The sequence below is a fragment of the Peromyscus leucopus genome, chromosome 16_21 (assembly GCF_004664715.2).
Source record: "Peromyscus leucopus breed LL Stock chromosome 16_21, UCI_PerLeu_2.1, whole genome shotgun sequence".
Taxonomy (NCBI): domain Eukaryota; kingdom Metazoa; phylum Chordata; class Mammalia; order Rodentia; family Cricetidae; genus Peromyscus; species Peromyscus leucopus.
This window is the reverse complement of record NC_051084.1, coordinates 9,989,138-10,009,513: the sequence shown is the minus strand read 5'-3', so window position 1 is coordinate 10,009,513 and position 20,376 is coordinate 9,989,138. Positions and strand designations below refer to the sequence as shown.

The 20,376-nt window shown below is 56.5% G+C and overlaps 1 protein-coding gene and 1 long non-coding RNA gene across 2 annotated transcripts in view; one reads left to right on the top strand and one right to left on the bottom strand.

The window, feature by feature from the left end:
- Itpr3 (inositol 1,4,5-trisphosphate receptor type 3) overlaps nt 1-20,376 on the bottom strand; it is a 71,779-nt gene that overhangs the window by 13,067 nt on the left and 38,336 nt on the right. The window contains exons 14-33 of the mRNA XM_028888362.2: nt 17,237-17,378; nt 16,473-16,634; nt 14,160-14,332; nt 13,321-13,440; nt 12,830-13,012; nt 11,128-11,379; nt 10,887-11,031; nt 10,213-10,354; nt 9,487-9,686; nt 8,696-8,825; nt 8,295-8,352; nt 6,940-7,105; nt 6,012-6,176; nt 5,860-5,934; nt 5,280-5,405; nt 3,007-3,129; nt 2,707-2,907; nt 1,498-1,749; nt 1,234-1,359; nt 1,029-1,154 (exon numbers count right to left, since the gene is read on the bottom strand). Of these exons, the coding sequence (XP_028744195.1) occupies nt 1,029-1,154; nt 1,234-1,359; nt 1,498-1,749; nt 2,707-2,907; nt 3,007-3,129; nt 5,280-5,405; nt 5,860-5,934; nt 6,012-6,176; nt 6,940-7,105; nt 8,295-8,352; nt 8,696-8,825; nt 9,487-9,686; nt 10,213-10,354; nt 10,887-11,031; nt 11,128-11,379; nt 12,830-13,012; nt 13,321-13,440; nt 14,160-14,332; nt 16,473-16,634; nt 17,237-17,378 (3,067 nt within the window). The remainder of the gene's footprint in view (nt 1-1,028; nt 1,155-1,233; nt 1,360-1,497; nt 1,750-2,706; nt 2,908-3,006; nt 3,130-5,279; nt 5,406-5,859; nt 5,935-6,011; nt 6,177-6,939; nt 7,106-8,294; nt 8,353-8,695; nt 8,826-9,486; nt 9,687-10,212; nt 10,355-10,886; nt 11,032-11,127; nt 11,380-12,829; nt 13,013-13,320; nt 13,441-14,159; nt 14,333-16,472; nt 16,635-17,236; nt 17,379-20,376) is intronic.
- Nucleotides 14,358-14,985, top strand: LOC119086816. The gene is made up of 2 exons (XR_005090178.1): nt 14,358-14,419; nt 14,801-14,985. It is a non-coding gene; the product is annotated as an uncharacterized LOC119086816 (long non-coding RNA).

Here is a 20,376-nt window from a genome sequence, read left to right as displayed (position 1 = left end):
TCAAAGCAACTCACCCTTCCTGGATCTTTTTTTTCCCTTCGTGTTTTTGAGATGGGGCCTCACTATCACACTCTGTAGCTCTGACTGTCCTAGAACTTACTATGTAGAGCTGGCTTTGAACTCACGGAGATCCGCCTGCCTCTGCCTCCCAAGTTCTGGGATTAAAGGCATGCACCCCCCTGCCTGGTGTACCTAACCTTCTATTTACTCTCCTCAGAGCTAGCTTGGCGCCAGCACTGGCCTTGTACCCATGAGTGCCACTTCCTCTGGCTTCTTCTCCATCCTCTGCATTTATAATTTAGACAGTGCCTCAGGGCCTTCCTCAGGGAGACCTGGGACTCTGATTAAGGCTGAAAAACACCTCAGCCATGGCTCTCTCAGTGACTCAGGTCAGCCCCTGCACAGGGATGCACAGGGATGCCAATGAATCTCCAGGCTGCCTGCCTGCCCAGCACCCACGGGCAGTACAAGATCTCTGCAAGCGGTCCTGCCAGCCATCATGGCTCCACTGTCCTGGGCAGCAGCCACACACACCCCACCACCCCAGGTCCTGCACACCTGCTAGACTGACTGAGGGATTCCTGTGTTAATCTTGTCAATCCCACGGGACCTCCTAAGTCAGTGCGGAGTATGCCCATGGGGTTTCTAGAAAGCTGGAAGACCTATCCTAAACACATGCTGCACCCACCCATGGGTCGGAACCCCAGCGTGAATAAAAAGGAGAAAGTGAACTGAGTGCCAGCATTCATTGCTCTTTGTAGATGAAGTGTGACCAGCCATCCATGTTCCTGCTGCCAGGATGGACTGTACCCCTCAAACAGCACGCCCCACCAATTCCTTAAATTGCTCCTTGTCGGTTACTTTGTATCATTCCCACTGTAGTGCCTGACCCACACTGGGGCCGTTTGTTACACTGTAGATGACTAATACACTGTATTTCCTGCATCTTCATGTGCTCGCATAAGCAAGCCTATGCTGGGCGAGAGAGCCAGCAAGAGTGGCCATGCTTGACCGTGTGGGCCGCTCACCTGCAGCGACGTGCTGTTCTCTGAAAACGGGGAGCTGAAGAAGGCGCTGATGGTGTCCAGCACCACTGTGAGCACGTACTTCTCTAGGGTGGGGTCTGCCAGGCGTTTCTCCCGTTTGTTGCAGACCTATGGAGGAGAGTCATAGGGGGAGATCTGTGGGTCACCCCTCCACCCAGGAGCCCAGCCCTGGCCCCCGGGGACAGACCAGGGCCATGTCCAGGGTGAAGTTCTCGAAGAGCGTCCAGATGTGGTTGCTGGTGTAGATCTCCTTCATCTCCACCTCTGTGTCCACGTAGCAGTGGTTCACGAAGTTCACGTATGCCATTTTCACCTGGGCAGCGGGTGGGCGAGGGGTGTCAACAATGCCTGCTCAGGCTCTCCCCTCTTGACCCATCATCTGACCCCCAGCGTGGCTGCACCACAGCCTCCTCCCCGCTCTGTGCCCCTCTCGCAGCCCAAGGGTGCACACCTCGGTGATGCAGTCCTCGTGGGTCACCACAGACACCACGTCCTCCAGAGGCAGCAGGGAGGTGCACTTGATCTCCGTGTAGACGTTCTTGCCCTCCGCGCAGGCAGCCAGCAGGTCCACCAGGGAGATGTGGTACATGAGGGGGCTGTGGTCCTCCACGCCATCTCGGGCTGCCTTCATCATGTCCAGCAGATGGGCCAGAGAAGCCTTGTCGTTGTAGAACACCACCACGTCGTCACCTGCGTTGGTCAGCTGTGACAAAGGCAGGTAGGAGTCAGAAACCTCGTCAGGCAGCCCCAGGCACCACCTCTCTCCTGTGCTCCTCGGGGCAAGCTGAGCCATGACCCCAGCTATGACCTGATACCCATGCTGAAAGTTTTGGGTTTCTGAAACAGTTTCATATAGCCCAGGCTAGCTTTGAAATCACTATGTAGCTGAGGATAACCTTGAACTCTTAATTGTTGGGATTTTTTTAAATTTTATTTTATGTATATGGGTGTTTTGCCTACATGTATATCTGTCCACCACATGTGTGCAGTACCCACAGAGGAGTGTTGGATCCATTGAACCTAGAGTTACACGTGGTCATGAGCCAGTGCTGGGAATTGAACCCAGGTCCGCTGAAAGAGCAGGCAGTGCTCTTAACTATGGAGCCATCTCTCCAGCCCGAGACTGAATTCTTGATCCACATCAGCCTCCTAAGTGCTAGGGTCACAGGTGTGAACCATCTTGCCTGGCTTCCTGCCTGCGTTTTGGGGTTCCTTGGCTGCTGGGTCTGGCCCTCTTCCTTCAGAGACCTTGACCCTGGATCTGGAAAGTGGCCAGATCTCCTCAGGCTCCAGCGTGTGTACTGAACTGAAGCATGCTCCACCTCTCTCCTCTCCCTCACGGTCAGGAGTTAACACGGCCAAAGCGCATGCTTCAGCTCTAGTGTCTCACCCTGTCACCCGGGCATCCCTGTCTCCGTCCCTGCCTGCCCCCAGCCCACTGTGAGGTGCCCCTAGGGAACAGACCTCCCAGACTGGGATCAAGGCTCAGCCCGTCCTCCATGTTTTGGGTGAGAACAGGTTTGTGCATTCCCACTCTGCACCAGGCCCCGAAGTCCGGGTTCTCCTGACCGATTCTGGACAGGCGCCCTGAGTTCATTCTCCCTCCCAAGCTCTCCCTGGGGCCCGCCTCCCAGCTCCCTGTGGTCCAGGCCGTCCTCACCTCGGTCATGATCATGTCCTGGCACTTCTTCACGTACTTGCCCTCAGCCTTGATGACGGTGTGCAGGAAGTCCAGGTACTGCACGTGGCGCCCGTGCGTGGCCAGCAGGTGCACAAAGTGCTGCAGCACAGGCTCGCTGATGTCGGAGCACAGCTGGTAGTTGTTGAGGAAAATGTGCTGCATGGTCTCGGCCTCCAGGAGCTGGGGGGGGGAGCAGGGGAGGGCCGTCAGAGACGGGTGGGGCCCTCGGAGAGAGGAAGGCCCATGGGGACCCTGCACAGGCGCCCACGTGGGCCTCACCCCGGGCGTGAGGAAGAGCTGTAGGTGCTTATGCAGCAGGGCCTGGTTGCCAGGGTTCCCGGCACAGAACTTCTGCAGGAACTGGTGTGTGTAGCGCAGGATCTCCAGCATCTTGTTGTCCCCCTGTGCGCAAAGAGAGGCTGCTGGGCCACCAGGGGGGACAGGCCTGAGGTGGCTGCTGGGCCACCAGGGGGGACAGGCCTGAGGGGGCTGCTGGGCCACCAGGGGGGACAGGCCTGAGGTGGCTGCTGGGCCACCAGGGGGGACAGGCCTGAGGGGGCTGCTGGGCCACCAGAGGGACAGGCCTGAGGGGGCTGCTGGGCCACGGGGGGGGGGGACAGGCCTGAGGGGGCTGCTGGGCCACCAGGGGGACAGGCCTGAGAGGGCTGCTGGACCACCGAGGGGACAGGCCTGAGGTGGCTGCTGGACCATGGGGGGGGGGACAGGCCTGAGGGGGCTGCTGGGCCACCAGGGGGACAGGCCTGAAGGGGCTGCTGGACCACCGGGGGTGAGGGGGGATGACAGGCCTGAGGTGGCTGCTGGGCCACCGGGGGTGAGGGGGATGACAGGCCTGAGGGGGCTGGAAGTGGTCAGGATCTCATAAGCCTCTAGGCTAGGGTTAGAAAACATAGGGAATGGAGTTGGGGTGGGGTGAGGTGGGGTGGGGTGGGGTGGGGTGGGGGAGCTTTACAGGAAGCTAAGTTGTGGAAATGCATCCATCAGATTGTTCTGCGAGCAAGTCCTTGGGGCATTGTCTCGGTTAATAATTGTTATGGGAGGGCCCAGCCCACTATGGTAGTGGCCCTTACCCCTGAGTAGTGCCACCCCTGAGCAGGTGGTCCTGGGCTATATAAAAAAGCAAGCTGAAGCCGGGCGTTGGTGGCGCACGCCTTTAATCCCAGCACTCGGGAGGCAGAGCCAGGTGGATCTCTGTGAGTTCGAGGCCAGCCTGGACTACCAAGTGAGCTCCAGGAAAGGCGCAAAGCTACACAGAGAAACCCTGTCTCGAAAAACCAAAAAAAAAAAAAAAAAAAAAAAGCAAGCTGAGCGAGCCATGGAAGCAAGCCAGTAAGCAGCACCCTTTCGTGGCGTCTGCTTCAGTTCCTGCCCACTTCCCTTTATGATGGGAGATTAACTATATATGCTCCCTATGCTCTGAGATTATATATAAATAAACCCCTCCCTCCCCAGGATGCTTTGGGTCATGGTCTCTACTACAGCAATAGAAAACTAACTAAGGAGCTTCGCTAGCCTGTGGTGAGCTGGGTTTGACCCCTAGAACCCATGTGAAGGTGGAAGGAGAGAACATGTCTCCTGACCACACACACACACACACACACACACACACACACACACACACACTCTGGCACATGCACGCATACGCACACACACACACATTAATTAAAAAGTCCGGGTGTAGCCTGAGACGTATGCTAAGATCAGCTCAGGGCCCTGGAGCAACGCCCAGCTGTTAGGGGCACGTGCTGCTCCTGCAGAGGACCCAGGTTCCACCCCCAGCACCCAGACCAGACGGCTCACGAACACCTATAAATTCCATCTCCAGGGAATCTGACCCCCTCTTTTGAACTCTGAGTGTGTGCACACATACACAAATATTAAAAAAAAAAAAAAAAAAAAATCAGCCAAGGTGAAGGGCTGGGGTCAAAGACAGACAGAGGCTAGTGAGGGAAGGAGGCCTGGGGAAGGACCAGGTGTCATGGACCCACGGGATAAGGAGCCCAGGGTCAAAGGGTCATAATATGGACCCCTTCCTAATGCTGTGACCCTTTAGTGCAGTTCTTCGTGTTGTGGTGACCCCCAACCATAAAATTTTCATTGCTGCTTCATAACTATAATTTGCTACTACTATGAATCATAATGTAAATGTCTGTTTTCTGATGGTCCTAGGTGACCCCTGTGAAAAAGTCACTCGAGCCCCCACAAAGGGGTTGTGACCCACAGTTTGAGAACCACTGGTCCAGATGGAGCTGATTGATAGGCAAGGTTAGCCCAGAGGAGGGGAAGAAGGAGGCTTAGGGTCCAATCGAACTCGAGGGCTGTGTAGCTGAGTGAAGAGCTACATGGGCAAGGCTCTGGGTCCAATGCCCAGCACCCCGGGGAGGGGGAGGGGGAGGGATCACAGCAACCAAGGAGCAACTCAGAAGAGCCGGGCGGCCTTGGCTGAGGCCGGCCCTGGAGGGCCGCGGTCGGCCCTGGAGGGCCGCGGTACAGTGGTACACAGGTACAGCGTAAGCAGGCTGGACGCCAGTCACCTTGTCATAAGGGATCTGCAGCAGGTCCAGCATGACCTTGTGGGCGTCCATGTTCTTCAGCAGCCTCTGCTGCTTCTTCCTCATCTGCTCCCCCACCCCACACATCTTGTTCAGCCTCTCCAGGATCTGCAGGGGAGACAGGGGAGATGGGAGCCTTGGGCCTCCTCCTCAGGGTCCCTCTGCCTGGCTAGCTGCAGCCACACCCATCCACCAAAGGGACAGGACGGGAGAGAGGAGGACTCCGCCGGGCTGCCGCCGCCGCCGCTGAATCAGGCCATCCTGGCAAACGGGGGAATGAATCCCTAAAATCCCATCCCACCCGTAAAGTGCAGAGCGACAGGGCCGTAAAGCGGGGTCTCATTAAGTTCCTTCAGCTTTAAAATAACTATCCGGGCCTCGGTTGGCTGTTTGGAACATGCCAGAAGGCTGGGAGATGCCTGGCTGCAGGGCCCAGAGGGAGGAGTTGAGAGAAGCCGGGCCAGCAGGAGCCCCATCTGAGTCAGGTGGAAGCCAGCTGCAGGGCACTTCCCACCCCTCACCCACCCCACCCCCACCCACCCCCCCACCCCCCGCCACTCACGCCCTTGACAATCTGGTAATTCTCACTGCTCTTCTCCCCGTGTGGCTGTAGAAATCCCTCCTCATCTGAGGGTCGCTGAGGACACAGAGGGTAGAGTCATCCGGGTCCCCTCATTTGGGGGCCCCCTGCTTGGCTCCCGGAAGCCGGCTCACCTCCTTCTTGTCCTTGGTGGCGCCCGCCTCCCCCTCCTCGCCCTTGACGCTGCCTTTCTTGTCCACCCACAGCTCTGACTTCTCCACCATCGTCCGCAGCCGGTCCAGTTCCGACTTGATCACCTTATAGTTCTCCACATCCTGGGCTGAGATCAGCAGCTGGACCTGCACAGGGAGGCCGTAACAGACTCACGGGGCATAGGTCCCCAGATGTGCTGTCACGCAGGGAACTACAGTGCCCTCGCTAGACCAGGACCCCACCCAAGCGTCACCTCCGTCCGTTACAGCCCCCTCCTCCAGGAAGCCTCCCTGCAGAGAGCTAACACAGCAACTGGCCACAGTTACTCAACTCATGTCACACACCGCTGTGACCTGTCACTGGTCCACTCAGATGCCGAACAGGCCAGGGAAGCACTGCAGGGTCGCTGAACCCAGGTGAAGGGGGGACCTGAACTCTAAGGACTAGGGCCTACACGTGGTCCCTCCTCCCTCTCACTGGGCCTGGACCTCCATGTCCTCCTCTCACAGGGGGTTGAGAGGGGTGTCACATCCTGAGGGAGCTGGGGGACCAATGCAGACTGGCGTCAAGGACCAGTACATCATGAGTGCTTGCTAAATGCCAGCCCTGACCAGCAAGCATCTCACAGGAGGCTGCCAAGGGGACAGGATGCCACAGTGACAGATGCCAGGCAGCTCAGTGATGGATGCCTGCAAGCCAGGCTTGGCAGGGAGTGATCAGCAAAGGTGTGCACAACTGCCCACTCTCAAGGGGTGTCCACAACGTAAGAAGTGAGTCAGGGCAGGAGGTGCCAAAGGTAGCTGAGGCTGGACCCTCCCCTGAAGGATTTGAACGAGGCTGGAAGTCCTTCAGCGAGGCCCAACGTCCCTGCCAAGCTCCGAGCAGCTAGGTCCCCGTGGCCCCTCTCACCTGCTTGAAGGTGTGCATGGCCTCCTGACGCTGACTGAAATGCTTGAAGAGCAGCTGCAGGGCGCCGGAGACGAGCGGTGCGTAGTCGTGCATGGTCAGGTGCAGCAGCACCCGCAGGAACATGCGGCCGCCCTCATCATCCACTTCTAGCATGCTGCTGGTCTTCCTGCCAGCATGGGTGGGCAGGAGGGGGAGCCAGTGAGTGAGGGCACGGGCAGGCTCGACCACCGCTGCAGCAGGGCCACACCCGGGGTACCACTCGCTCACGGCATCCGCCTCTTCCCACCCATGGACGGGGACTCACTGTCCTGGGTACCCTTGGGATAGCCCTCCACCAAGCCCCTGATGCAGGAGCCCTGCGTGTGGGATCCGTAGTCCCCGCACACTGAGGGGGATGAGAAGACACCTCCTCCTTCAGTGAGAGAATACCAGCTGAGCCTGGGGGATTGCCACCAGTAAAAACCACAGACACTTTCGCATCACCTCAGAGCTGTTAATGGAAATTGTGAAATCCCATTTATGTCCGCCACGAGCTGGAGTCACGCTAATTACACCCACCCATGCAGCTGCTAGTTGATGTGCTGATAAAGAGCCGCGCACGCAGCTGTTACTTCCGATTTGTTTTCTTCAGCGTTTTGATAACTGTTCCAATGCATTGTTGCCCTTGTAAATCTGTGAGCTCTATTTTATGAATCTATTCTGCACTACTGTGCTCTGGTTTATTTTTTGAGACAAGATCTCATGTAGCCCAGGCTGGCCTCGAACTCACTACGTAGCGCCCTTGAGCTTCTGGCCCTTCTGCCTCCACCTCCTGAATGCTGGGGTTACAGGTGTGCAACTCCACCCCTGGCTTATGTGGTTCTGGGGATCGAACCCAGGACTTACGAATGCTACTCTACAAACTGAAGTGCATTGCCAGCCCCTATCTTATGACGTCACAGTGGAGTTCTGAGACGAGATCCACTGAATGTGCCAGACACCAAGGAAGGCCGGCACCCACTGGCAGAGGCTCTGAGTGGCAGGTCCACTCCAGCATAGCGGGATGGGGAGGGGGATGCTGCAACAGCCCCATCTCGCCCTGCTGTGAGACGGGACAGCTGCCCCGAGCTCTGCTGAACACAGAGGCACAGCTGCCCTGCAGGAAGCAGGGAAATTACCAGAATGCCTAGGACCTAGATTTACCCTATACCATGAGGGACAGGCAGCCAGGGAGGGTCTTCTGAGGGACACAGTGGAGGGAATGACCAGCCCTCAGCCTCAGGAAACCCAGGTTGTCCAAAGTGGGTAACATCAAGCCTCATGTTGACAACCTGTCCCCAACCCTGAACCTGAGCCCACCTCAAGCCCAGCCTCACCCCACTCCAAACATGGCCTCTGCCTGCTCCCCGATGCGGTCCAGATTCATGTTGGCAGCTGTGGGAGCAAGAGTGAGAGAGGCATGGGGTAAATAGAAACTCAAGTCTGGGGGTCCACACCAGCCCCAGATGCTCCTGCAGCCCCTCCACATGCCCACCCCACCCCCTTCGTGAGGCAGAGCTTCCAGGCTGAGAGCGTGGGGCAGGAAGTTCAGCAGCCCAAGGAAGCCCAGGCCCTGGTCAGCTCCGGGTGGGATGTGACGATGACCCTAGTCAGGTCCTAGCTTCCCTGCGGGCCTGTTTCCCCAGTTAGGAAGGGTCCCCGCCCTGCTCCTCACTGTGGAGAAAGGATGGGTTGGGGAGCTGCAGACGAGGGGAAGGGGGCAGGAAGCAAGGCTCACTGGTGGAATCGAAGGCGGGTGCCGTGCCGTCCGCCCCACTGTCCTGCATGGGAAACACCTCCACGAACTCCTTCTTGAAGACCGACAGCAGGTAGGAGATGCGGTAGTCCAGGCGCACGTTGAGGATGAACTAGACAGACAGACGATGTGAAGACCGGTCTCCCGGAGCCCTGCTGCTCCAAGAGGGGTGAGGGGACCCCAGAATGGGCTCTGGGACCCCACCACTCAGGATGCTCCAAGGCATTGAAACAAGCCTCTCTGTCCCCAGCTCCTGGTCCAGTGATGGTGGTTGGCGCCTCCTCTCACTCAGCATAAGGCAGTGAGTCCCCCATCTGCTGCTCAGTCCCCCCACACACCCCAGGCCAGACAATGACAGGATATGCATAGAAAGTCCCCAGGTCAGCAGGCCGAACTGTCCTTCCGGCTACTCTACAGACAGCCCTCTCCAGGAGGGAGAACTGAGGTACAAAGACAGGGTGTGGGGACCCGTGACTAAACTCTGTCTTCACGGGATAGAATCCCCACCTCTACCTTCCCTAGGGCGGTCTCTCTGTCACCCTCACGCCCTCTGGTCACAAGGGCCCCGTCCCTCTTTGGGACGCCATTAATTGCTCTTCACGAAGCAGCATGTCTATATGGGGATTGAGTCCCAAGTAATGTCAGTGCTGCTGGTCCAAGAAGAACCTCGAGGACCAATGGGCTGGGCTACATAACCTGGCAAAACCCTGTGACCCTGAACACCAAGGGCTCCCCACCCCCGCCGCTGGACCGCCCACCCACCTGCCCAGCACCTGCAGGATCTCCAGGATCTTCAGCTTGGTCTCCATCACCACAATGTCTTCATTATCCTCAAATTTGCTCCTGTCCAGCGGCTCAGGGACACCCGCTCCGGCAGGCAGGCTGGAGGCCCCAAAGACGGACTGCTTGCGGCTCAGCACCATGGTAGACATCATGTGCCCCACGCCCTGGATGGACCTCCGCACGTTCTTGCCTGTGGGTCACAGAAGGGGGTCACCAGGGGATGGGCAGCAGGGTTCCCAATCTCTGCAGGACAATTGCTAAAAGGGGACAGAGTTAACCCAGGCAGGCTTGGGCAGGGGGTGCGGTGCAGGGGCGGGGGGGTGGCGGGCGGGGAGCTTTATGCCAAGTCTAAGAAAACAATGGACCAAGCCAAAGCAAGCGGGTGGTGTGGAGAGATGAGCGCCATTACAAAGCCTGAGGGACCACTATGCCTACAATGCCGAAACCATGGGCCGGACCCCAGCACGATGTAGATGAGTGTGTGTCCTGGGGTACCAGGGAGGGTTGCAGACTGAGAGCCCCCGTCCTCTCCACACTCCCTGCTGGTGGGGCTGCACCCCCTCTCGTTCAGTGGTCGCACCGAATCCCACTCAACTTGGAGACCAAGCAAGACCCCACCCGAGCATCGCAGCACCCGGGCCAGCGGGGTGGCGGGGGCCGGTGGCGGGCAGCACTGTGGGGACCAGGAAGGGACGGAGGAGGGGGCCGAGCCTCACCACCAGGCTCCTCATAGGCCTGCAGCATGGCTGGGGGTGCCTGGACACAGTCAATGATGCCCAGCAGTGTGCGTGTGAGGCGCAGCAGCTCGCTGAAGCTGTAGAAGCCGAAGTAGATGAGATTGTGCGCCAGGCTGACCACCTGCGGAGGGGCGGGGCGGAGTGAGGGCGAGTGGGGGGGTGCGCACAGCGGCAGTGCGGGAGGGGGTGTGGCCGGCGTGCATGGTTTGGGCGGGGACAGGACCAACACACACAGAGGTGTGGTTTGTGGAGTTAGACCAGTGTCCTGGGCGGGGAGGGGGGGCACGGTTTCCAACGTGGTGATTGTCCAGGGGGAGAGCGTGGCTCTGTTAGGGTCCCGACAGGATAGAGAAAACCAGGATGCAGGGGTGTCTGGAGGGTGGAATTCCCAGGAAGGCAGGGCCTGGGAATGGCAGACCCTGGCTGATGAGTTGAGAGGACTCAGCCTAGCGGCTCTCTTCTGGGCACGGAGCCCTGGGGAGTCTGCCCACTGGGGAGCCTCGGCTTATCTATGCGATCCCCTGCTGGGCTGGGGGCACCAGGAAAACGGGGTCATGGATTCTACAACCCATCCCTGGATGCAGACCAAGGCCCAGGGAGGGGCGAACCACAGCCCCACCCCCCACCCCCAGCCCCAAGCATCCACAGCCCACCTCAAAGGTGAGTTTGTTCTTCTCCTCATTGGCGAAGGGCACGGCCTCACTGACCACATTGTTGAGGTAATCTTCCACAAACTCCATGGTGCTGGCAAATTTGTTTTTCTTGTCATCTCGGGAGGCGTTGAGATTGGAATCATAGCTAGGGGTGGAAGCAGGAGGCATGAGGGTCCCCATGCCCTGCCCCGCCACCCTGTGCCCCTCCCCGACTAGCCGCCCACCCTCCGGACTCTCTCACTCCTTGATGGTGATGGCCGTGGGGATCTCCGTCCAGAGGCGGGCAAACTTGACGGGCGTCACCAGCTCCTGGGGGTCACGGTCCACGTGCACGTGTAGCATCAGGTGGCAGAAGGAGGCACGCAGGTCAAAGGGCAGCATCTCATCCGCCATGCACAGGAAAAGCAGGTCCACGCCTAGCTGCTTGGAGATCTCGTCGATGGCCAGGTACTGGCGGTCCAGGCACATGCGGGCAAAGAGCTTCAGCTGGTACCTGCAGGAGGCAGTGGGTCGGAACAGCAGCAGCTGGGACCAGGGCAGCAGGCTCGGCCCCCGGTGAGGACTCCGCGTGCAGCAGAGGACCGACACCTGCCAGAGAGGACATCTCTCTCCCCTCCAGGCTCAGCTAGGCCGGGGCGCCGCGGGTGGCTGGGAGAGTGGGAAGACCCCGCTGGCGAGAGGCGTCTGACGTCAGTGAGAACGATAATAGGTGCCTCACTCGGGGTGACATCAGGCCTCTTCCTCCTCACCACACCTCGTGACCTCGGGGTCCTGGAGCCTGGCCACCTTGTATATGAACTGTGCCTCAACCCTGAAACACCACGCAAGGTCTTTCACACCCTGTGCTTGTTTCCCAACTTTACAGGGACGGGGCTACCTACTTCCCAGGGTATGAGGTGTGGGTGATGCGGTGAGGATATCCCATCAGTACCCGGGCACAGCTTCTGAGCAACTGTGTCAGACGTGTCTGGGCAGGCATGCTGGCTCACACCTATAATCCCAGCCCGAGGAGGGAGGAGGGAGGGAGGGAGATCTCCCTGAGCTCAAGACCAGCCTGGGCTAAAGAGTGAGACACTGTCTCAAAACAAAAAAGCCAGGTGGTGGCGGCACACACCTTTAATCCCAGCACCCAGGAAGCAGAGGCAGGTTTGAAGCCAGCCTGGGCTACAGCGTGAGTTCTAGGACAGCCTGTCTTGAAAAACAAACAAAAACCCAAACAAACTAAAATACAGGCCATGTGTGATGACTCATGAGGCAGGAGGACTACCATGAGTTAGAGGGTAGCTTGTCTCAAAAACAATAAGGGGCTGGAGAGATGCTCAGTGGTTAAGAGCACTGACTGCTCTTCCAGAGGGTCCAGGTTCAATTCCCAGCGCCCACATGGCAGCTCACAGCTGCCTGTTAACTCCAGTCCCAGGGGATCCAATGCCCTGTTCAGCCCTCCACAGGCACCAGGCAAGCACCTGGTGCAGAGATACACATACAGGCCACACAGAAAAATAAAACAAAAAATAAACACAGAGCTCAGTGGGCAATGGGTGCTTACTGCCAAGCCTGATGACCTGAGTCCAAGCCCCAGGAACCACACTGTGGAAGGAATCAACCCTGGGAGCTGTGACACGTGCATTTTCACACAGATGCGCACGTCCGGGCACACACACACACACACACACACACACACACACACACTAAAAACATGAGATAAAAATTAAACAACAAAAGCAGAGAAGTAAAAACACAGGAGACCTGCCCAGAGACAGGACAATGACATGCTTTTTAAAAGCCTGGCCACTATGCTGAGCCTGGGCCGCAGGCCGTTCTTGTGTGGAGAAAGGCTCTGTGCAGGGCCAGGGGGATGAGGACAGGGCCCCTGTCTGCCCAGGCAAAGGCCCCGACAGCACGGGACCTCAGGAGGGGTGGGTCCCCCCCGCCCGGGCCAGTACCTGTAGTAACTGAGCACGTTCTCATCGTGAGCATTGCCTGCCCGCGCCTCCTGGGCCAGCTGCCTCACACTCTTCTCGTGATGTTCGTTGTTCCGGTCCGTCCACGTGAGCCACACTTCCTCTTCCGAGTACTCGATGCTGAGGTACTCATGAGACTGGGCCATCTCCTTCACGGGTCGCAGCCTGCAGCCAACAGCATGGTCAGGGGGGCACCTCTGGCCACTCAGAGCCCCGATGCCCCTCATTTGTTTTCTGAGACCGGTTCTCACCATATCTAACCCCAGGAAGGCTGAGCCCCAGGGGTCCACGCCGCCTTGTGTGGGGTACAAGCCAGGGCAGCTCAGGTTAGGGCTATGGCTCATTCCCCCTCTACCCCCCAGGCCCTCACGCCACCCCAACACACCCAGTGCCTGTCACTACAGGCACTGGAACAAGAGTGCCAGCCCCAGTGTGGACCCCAGTGAGCCCCTGGGGATGCAGCTGCCACTCACTCCGTCTGGATAAGAATGTCGCTGTTCTTGGGGTCCAGCACACACTTGCAGATGAGCTCTTGGGTGACAGGGATGGCGATGTGGTTGGACACACACAGGTCAGAGAGGTAGTCCAGGAACCTGGGTGGGGTCAACAGGGCCAGCAACAGACTCAGAAGCTGCCCTGCAGGCCAGAAGCCTAACCGCCCTCCATCCAGACTGTCCAGGGGCAGCAGCCCATGGCACCTCCCTGGGACAGGGCGAAGAGACAGTCAGGGGTCAGGGCAGACACAGGCTAAGGTTGGCATTCAGGCAGGTACTGACTCAGTCACCAGAGGAGGGTTTGGGGGTATCCATCTGCATGGGAACTTTACATTGAGCAGAATTTGAGAGCCCCCCGCCCCCAGAACTGGAGAGGAGGCAGCACACACAGTGCAGGAGTTTCAACATCTAACAACCAGCACCAGAAGCCAGACACGGTGGTGCACGCCTTTAATCCCAGTGCTCTGGAGGCAGAGTCAGGCCTCTGTGAGTTCAAGGCCAGCCTGGTCTGCATAGTGAGTTCCAGGATAGCCAGGGCTACACAGTGAGACCCTGTCTCAAAACAACAACAACAACAACAAAAAAAAAAAACAGGGCTGGAGAGATGGCTCAGCAGTTAAGAGCACTGACTGCTCTTCCAGAGGTCCTGAGTTCAATTCCCAGCAACCACACGGTGGCTCACAACAGTCTATGGTGGGATCTGGTGCCCTCTTCTGGCATAAAGGTGTACATGCAGATAGAGCACTCCTACAAATAAATCTTTAGAACAAAACCCGAAACCCAGCCCCAGGGCTGGAAGGAGGCACAGGGCGGGGCACCTGGGCTCTCGGTTCTTGCGCACGAGGCTCACGAAGGTCTCCACCTCCGTCTTGGTGATATGCTTCTCCAGCAGCTTCCTATTGTTGTGTAGCAGGGCGGTGATGGTGTCCTCAGCCAGGATGTCATAGCCAATCTGTGACTGCATCATCCCAAACTGCTTGGCAATGTGCTCCTGGGGGGAAGTGGGGGGGGGTGTCACTGGGGCCATGGACAAGGGACAAGGCTGCTCTGCTACTGAGCCTTGACACCCAACTTCCAGGTCAGTCTCCTGTGGAGCTGGGCTGACATCTGATCCTCCTGCCTTCGATTTTAAAAGTGCTGGGATTCCAAGCATGAGTTTACACGGTGCTGGGAATGAGTCCAGGGCTTCATGAACACCAGGCAAGCACTCCCCCAACTGAGCCACAGCCCTAGCCAGCCTGATTCTGTCTCCTTTGCTATGGCTCGAATTCCTGCTTGCCTCTGCCCACCTAACCTCTTAGCCTCCCTCTGGAGTCATTCTGGAGTCCGGAAACACCAGGACTGATGCATCTTTGTGACAGGAGTGGTCCCCAAGCAACAGTGAGCCTGCAGGGCAGGGCACCCCCACGATCAGAGCAGTTCTCTTTTCTGAACAAGATTGTCGTGTAATCTGTTGTAGGACCTGGGCTGAGACAGCAAGCAGAGCCAGCCGTGACCAGGATCTTCGGCTCTGGCCCCTTGTCCTCTTCCATTTAAACCCAGAGCTCAACTTGGCACACAAAGACAGACTTGGGGAGTCACTGAACCTTATTATCTATCTGTCTTTCTAATGAGGCCACATTAAATAAGTCTCTCAGTCTCTCAGTCTCTCTCTCTCTCTGCTTTTGGCCATCATCGGTCTCTTTAATAACAGGATAGGTGGTTGAATCTAGCTTGTCGAGGCTGCCAGAGCCAAGCATTTCTTCTAAAAATCTCCAGTTACAACTTTGGTGATAGACACAGTCTGTGCCCCAAAGAAAATGGCAGAGAGCAAAGGCTGGGAGGCCAGGCTTCCGAGCTGTGTTCAGTCCCTCGTGGGCCTGAGTGAGGAGCCTCTACACTGTGGAGAAAGCAGCTCTGAAAAGCCCACTTCAGGGCAAGCATGGAAGCAACAGCCACAGCAGAAGGGTGTCTCGTCTTTACGTAGTTTCTGAGCTGTGCTCTGTGGCTCCTCCCAGGGCCTTGTTTGTCTAGCCAGACTGGCTACATGGTATAAAATAAATAGTGAAAACATGGTTCAAAAATGAAGAATTTTAGTCTAGGAGGTGGCACACACCTTTAATCCCAGCACTCGGGAGGCAGAGGCAAGCGGACCTATGTGATCTATATACGGTGAGTCCTAGGCTACGGATGTGGCCAGCCAGATCTACATAGTGAGACCCTGTCTCGATAAACCAAAAGACGACTAGGAGAGAAGGAAGCAGTGTTTTAGGATGGCAACAGCAGAGCCCAGGGCAGCCTGGGGTAAGCCCCCAGCTAGGCATGCGCCCCGGAAGCTAGTCCCACCATCTGGTGGCCGCCTGTACCCAGTGTCCCACAGTGCCCGGCCGCCAGCTTCTGTGCCTAGAGACACCTGCTGAGGAGCACAAGCAGAGCCTCTGCCCAGCGGGGTCCGTGCTCCGCCCAGCAGGGGCCATGCTCCACCCATGCTCCGCCCAGCAGGGGCCGTGCTCCGCCCAACGGGGGCCATGCTCCGCCCAGCGGGGCCCGTGCTCCGCCCAGGGGGGCCGTGCTCCGCCCAACGGGGGCCATGCTCCGCCCAGCGGGGCCCGTGCTCCGCCCAGGGGGGCCGTGCTCCGCCCAGCAGGGGCCATGCTCCACCCATGCTCCGCCCAGCGGGGTCCATGCTCCGCCCAGCGGGGTCCATGCTCCGCCCAGCAGGGGCCATGCTCCACTCAAGCTCCACCCAGCGGGGGCCGTGCTCCGCCCAGCAGGGGCCGTGCTCCGCCCAGCGGGGGCCGTGCTCCGCCCATGGGGGGGATCGTGCTCTGCCCAGCAGGGGCCATGCTCCGCCCAGCAGGGGCCATGCTCCACCCATGCTCCGCCCAGCAGGGGCCGTGCTCCGCCCAGCAGGGGCCATGCTCCACCCATGCTCCGCCCAACGGGGGCCATGCTCCGCCCAGCGGGGCCCGTGCTCCGCCCAGGGGGGCCGTGCTCCGCCCAGCAGGGGCCATGCTCCACTCATGCTCCACCCAGCGGAGTCCATGCTCCGCCCAGCGGGGCCCATGCTCCGCCCAGCAGGGGCCATGCTCCACTCATGCTCCACCCAGCGGGGGCCGTGCTCCGCCCAGCGGGGGCCGTGCTCCGCCCACCTGGTTCTTGCGGTAGTCCTCCTGGGAGTGCCGGAGCACCCGGTAGCAGAGGCGGAACATGTACTGGTAGGGGGCGTTCTTCTGGTCGGACAGTTCCTCCAACCGCACCAGCGGACCTTCGCCCCCCTTGTCACGGAACGGAGCCTTCAGGATGCCAAAGATCTGTGGGGTGTAGAGAGTGAGAGGGCCTCTCTCATCCTGCCTACGCCCCTCATCCTCCCAGGAACCCCAACTCTGACTGACTCCAGCCCAGAGCTTCCCTTCGCAGGAGCCCAGAGCCTCTGTGGGCTTCGGTGTCCTCGTCAGTATCCTGAGGACAACAGTTCTCCTGCAGGAGGGGGTCGGATGAGGCAAGCCCTGCAGGGAGCTCAGGGAGGCAGCTGGCACGTGCCCATGGCTCAGATACATCTTTCCCCCAACGGGGATGGCACCTTGACCCTTGCCTTGAATATGCTGAGCAAGTGCTCAGTTACTGACCTACACCTCTGGCTCCTCATGGGCGGGTTCACAAGTGCTCTACTACTGCTGGATCCAGGCAAGGATTCTGCCCCTGATCCACACCAAGGCCCTCGATGGTAAATTTTAGCATCTGCTGCTGAGCCATGTTCCCAGACCCTTGATGGTAAGTTCTAGGCAGGCCTTTCTACCACTGATCCATGCTCCCAGCTCTTCACTGGCTTATTCCAGGCAGGCGCTCTCCCGCTGAGCCACACCCTCCGCTATCCCTTCCGGAGAAGCCACGAGCCCCTGGAGAGCACACACACCTGCTTAAGTATATTCTGCTCCCGCATCAGCTTCTGCCGCTCCCGGTTGGGCTTGGTGACCATGATGTCCAGGACATTCTGCCCGTTGTTGGGGACGTCGCTGACAAAAAACACCAGGTCCTCCAGCAGCTGGATGACAAACCTGGCCGAGGGCAACACCAGACAACAGCAAGCGTGACGTGCTGAGCGCAGCTCCCCTAGGGCCCCGCCAGCATGTGCCCACACAGACAAACAGCCCTTTCCAGAGTCACTGCTGCAAAACCCAGCATCAGCCCCTCCCCCGACCAAACTGCTCTTAGGAAATACCCCACACCTTACCCTCCTTGAACCCCAAACCGCCCCAAGACAGCAAAGCTCAGAATGCTGTAGAAAGAGCTGCTGGGCAAGGAAGGGGGCTAGGGAGCGTGTTTGGTGTGAGAGGGTCTGCACTGAGCTGATTCTACTGCTTATAACTATGCGGCGACCCTGGACACGGCCCCTAACCCTGAGCCTCAGTGGCTCCATAAGGCTACTTCCGGGATCATGTGAGCAGTGAGGCAGGCTTCCCGCTCCAGGGATGCAGTGCAAGCCCAGTTCCCAGGGGACTGAGTCCTACATCATCTACCTGGTTTCTGGCTTGCAACTCCCCTGTGACCCTAGAGAGAAACTCTACACACACACACACACACACACACACACACAGAGTCTCCTGCTGCCCCCCACAACTCCATCCACTGTTGTGGAATATTTTTTTGACTAGGTAAAGATATGTTTATGGTGCATTTGTTTAACAATGTAAAGATTTATTGCATTTGTTTTTATCTTGCCTGTCTAAGGCACCTGATTGGTTTAATAAAAAGCTGAACAGCCAATAGCTAGGCAGTAGAGGGATAGGCAGGGCTGGTGGGCAGAGGAATCTAGGTTCAAGAGAAGAGAATAAGGAAGAAAGAGAGCGAGATGCCTGGGGACAGACAGACAGACCTGGAGGAAGCAGGAAAGTAGGACATGCAGAATGAAAGGTAAAAAGCTCTGAGGCAAAACATAAATGAGGAGAAACAGGTTAAATTGTTCTAAGAGCGAGTGGGACAAGCCTAAGATAAGGCCGAGCACTCATAACTAATAAGAAGTCTCCATGTCTTTATTTGGGAGCTGGTTGGTAACCCAAAGAGAAAGTCTACTACATATGGTGTCCAATGTGGGACCCGAGTTTCCACACAGGGCCTGAGTAAGCTGGGGGAAAAAAAAGGATATGGCTCCTTTAAGAGGCTCTGCTGTCCACTGAGCACTAGAGCAGCCAGCACGTTAAGTAGAAAAAACGCCTGCCACACTGCAGGCACCAACTTCCTGGAGCTGGGGAAGTTGAATGCAGCTCCCAGTTAGATGAAGCTCTCCGCCAGGCCCACTGGCACAAGATTGGCTCTCACAGACCCAAGGAGAGGGTGGAGCCAGAGCTGTTGTGCCTGGCAGAGGGCCTAGCTGCTGCTTAGCAGTTTAAGGTATGGCTCATGTGGTCAGAAAAGGCTAGAGACATGCAGTAAAGACAGGTCCAGATAGAAAAGAAACTCTAAACAGGTTACAGTGTGTTGAAAAATGTGCAGAGGCTTAAGAAAAGGAAAGAAAAGAAAAGAAAAGAAAAGAAAAGAAAAGAAAATGGGTATAGACAATCATAGGAAAAAATAAATAGTTTAAAAATGGTAGTCTTTAAAGAGAATACAGTAACATAAAGGAAAAAAAAAGCCACATAAAGATGGGAAATACGCAGGGAGTCTGAATCCTGTATGGTGTTCTGTTGATTTTGAATTTTTGGAATGCTGATGAGTGAATGACAGCTGCTGAGAGACACTGGATTGTAAAAGGTACTGAATTAAGCCAGCCTAGACACTTTAGGAATGTCTTAACTTTAAAACGGAATTCAGAAAATGTATTGCACTGGGAGAGAGGTTATGCTTTTGTTTCCACAGGAAATGAAAGGCTGTGGATTCCTTCAAAGTTAATAAAGATCAGATTTGATTGGGGGAGACCTCTCTCCTGAAAATCTTGGCTACAGACATAAAGAAATAAACCAAGAAAGACAAGACAGGTGACATATATACTGATCCCTCTGCACGGAAACAGTTCTGAAACTGGATGACAAATGTTACAACTAGTTTTTCCAGGGTTTGACCATTGTCTCAATTTTCTCAGGGTCCCCTGGGAATGCTGTTATCCTCAGGCAAGAGGAAGCAGTCTAGAGAACACAACACCCACATTCCCAAGAGGTGGGTGGGTGGATTTTGGTCATTTGGTGGGTTATGAATGTTTGTCATCATTTAGGGAGGATATAGGATAAAAAGACAACTATTAACCTCAAATATTTTACGTTGGTATGGATTTTGGTATATTGACACAAATTTAAAGTTATATTTGTTATACTGTATGTTTCTACTCTTATGCAGCTCATTTAAAATGTAATGTATAATTAAAAATGGAGGTTAGTAGTTAGTCATCTATAGTAATCAAACCTGCAGTCACATTAGGTATGTTTTCTAGGTTAAATAGATATATTTCAGATAGATAGGTGATCTTCAAATGCTTCAGAGACCTACAGAATATGGCATTTAAGATGTTTTATAACATACAGCTTTTCATGACAGTAAGACATGGCGGCTCCTGACAGCACCAATTCACTTCAGAAAGGATGGTGGGCATCGAAGAACCTCCATATGGAGTTTGCTTTCACTGTGGCAAAGCTAGCCATTTGGGTAAGAAACTGCCCTTGCATTGACTGGTGACAGTGTGCTGTACAGACTGGACCAGCAGGACACAAAAGAAGGTGACTGCCGAACTTTGCCAAGACAAGGCAGAACAGTCCTTCAAAATTCCTGCTTCATAGAAAAGTCTGCCAGATGGATGCCCCAAAGTTGCAAAGGAACCTTGGGGTGACTGACCAGGCAGCCAGATGTCTCTGTCATTCCTATAGTTTTGGAAGTTCCTTGCTCTGCACTTCCTGTTTACTCAGGTAATAGTATATCCTTCTAGGGTCTTTGATGGAGTTGAAGACTAGTTATAGTTACAGTTTTCCTTAGTTATAATAGAAGGTAAATTAAGTACAAAACTTTGGACTCACCAAGATAGAATAAATAATGGAGTATTTTCTCTGAATTTGTCAAATATAAATGGAT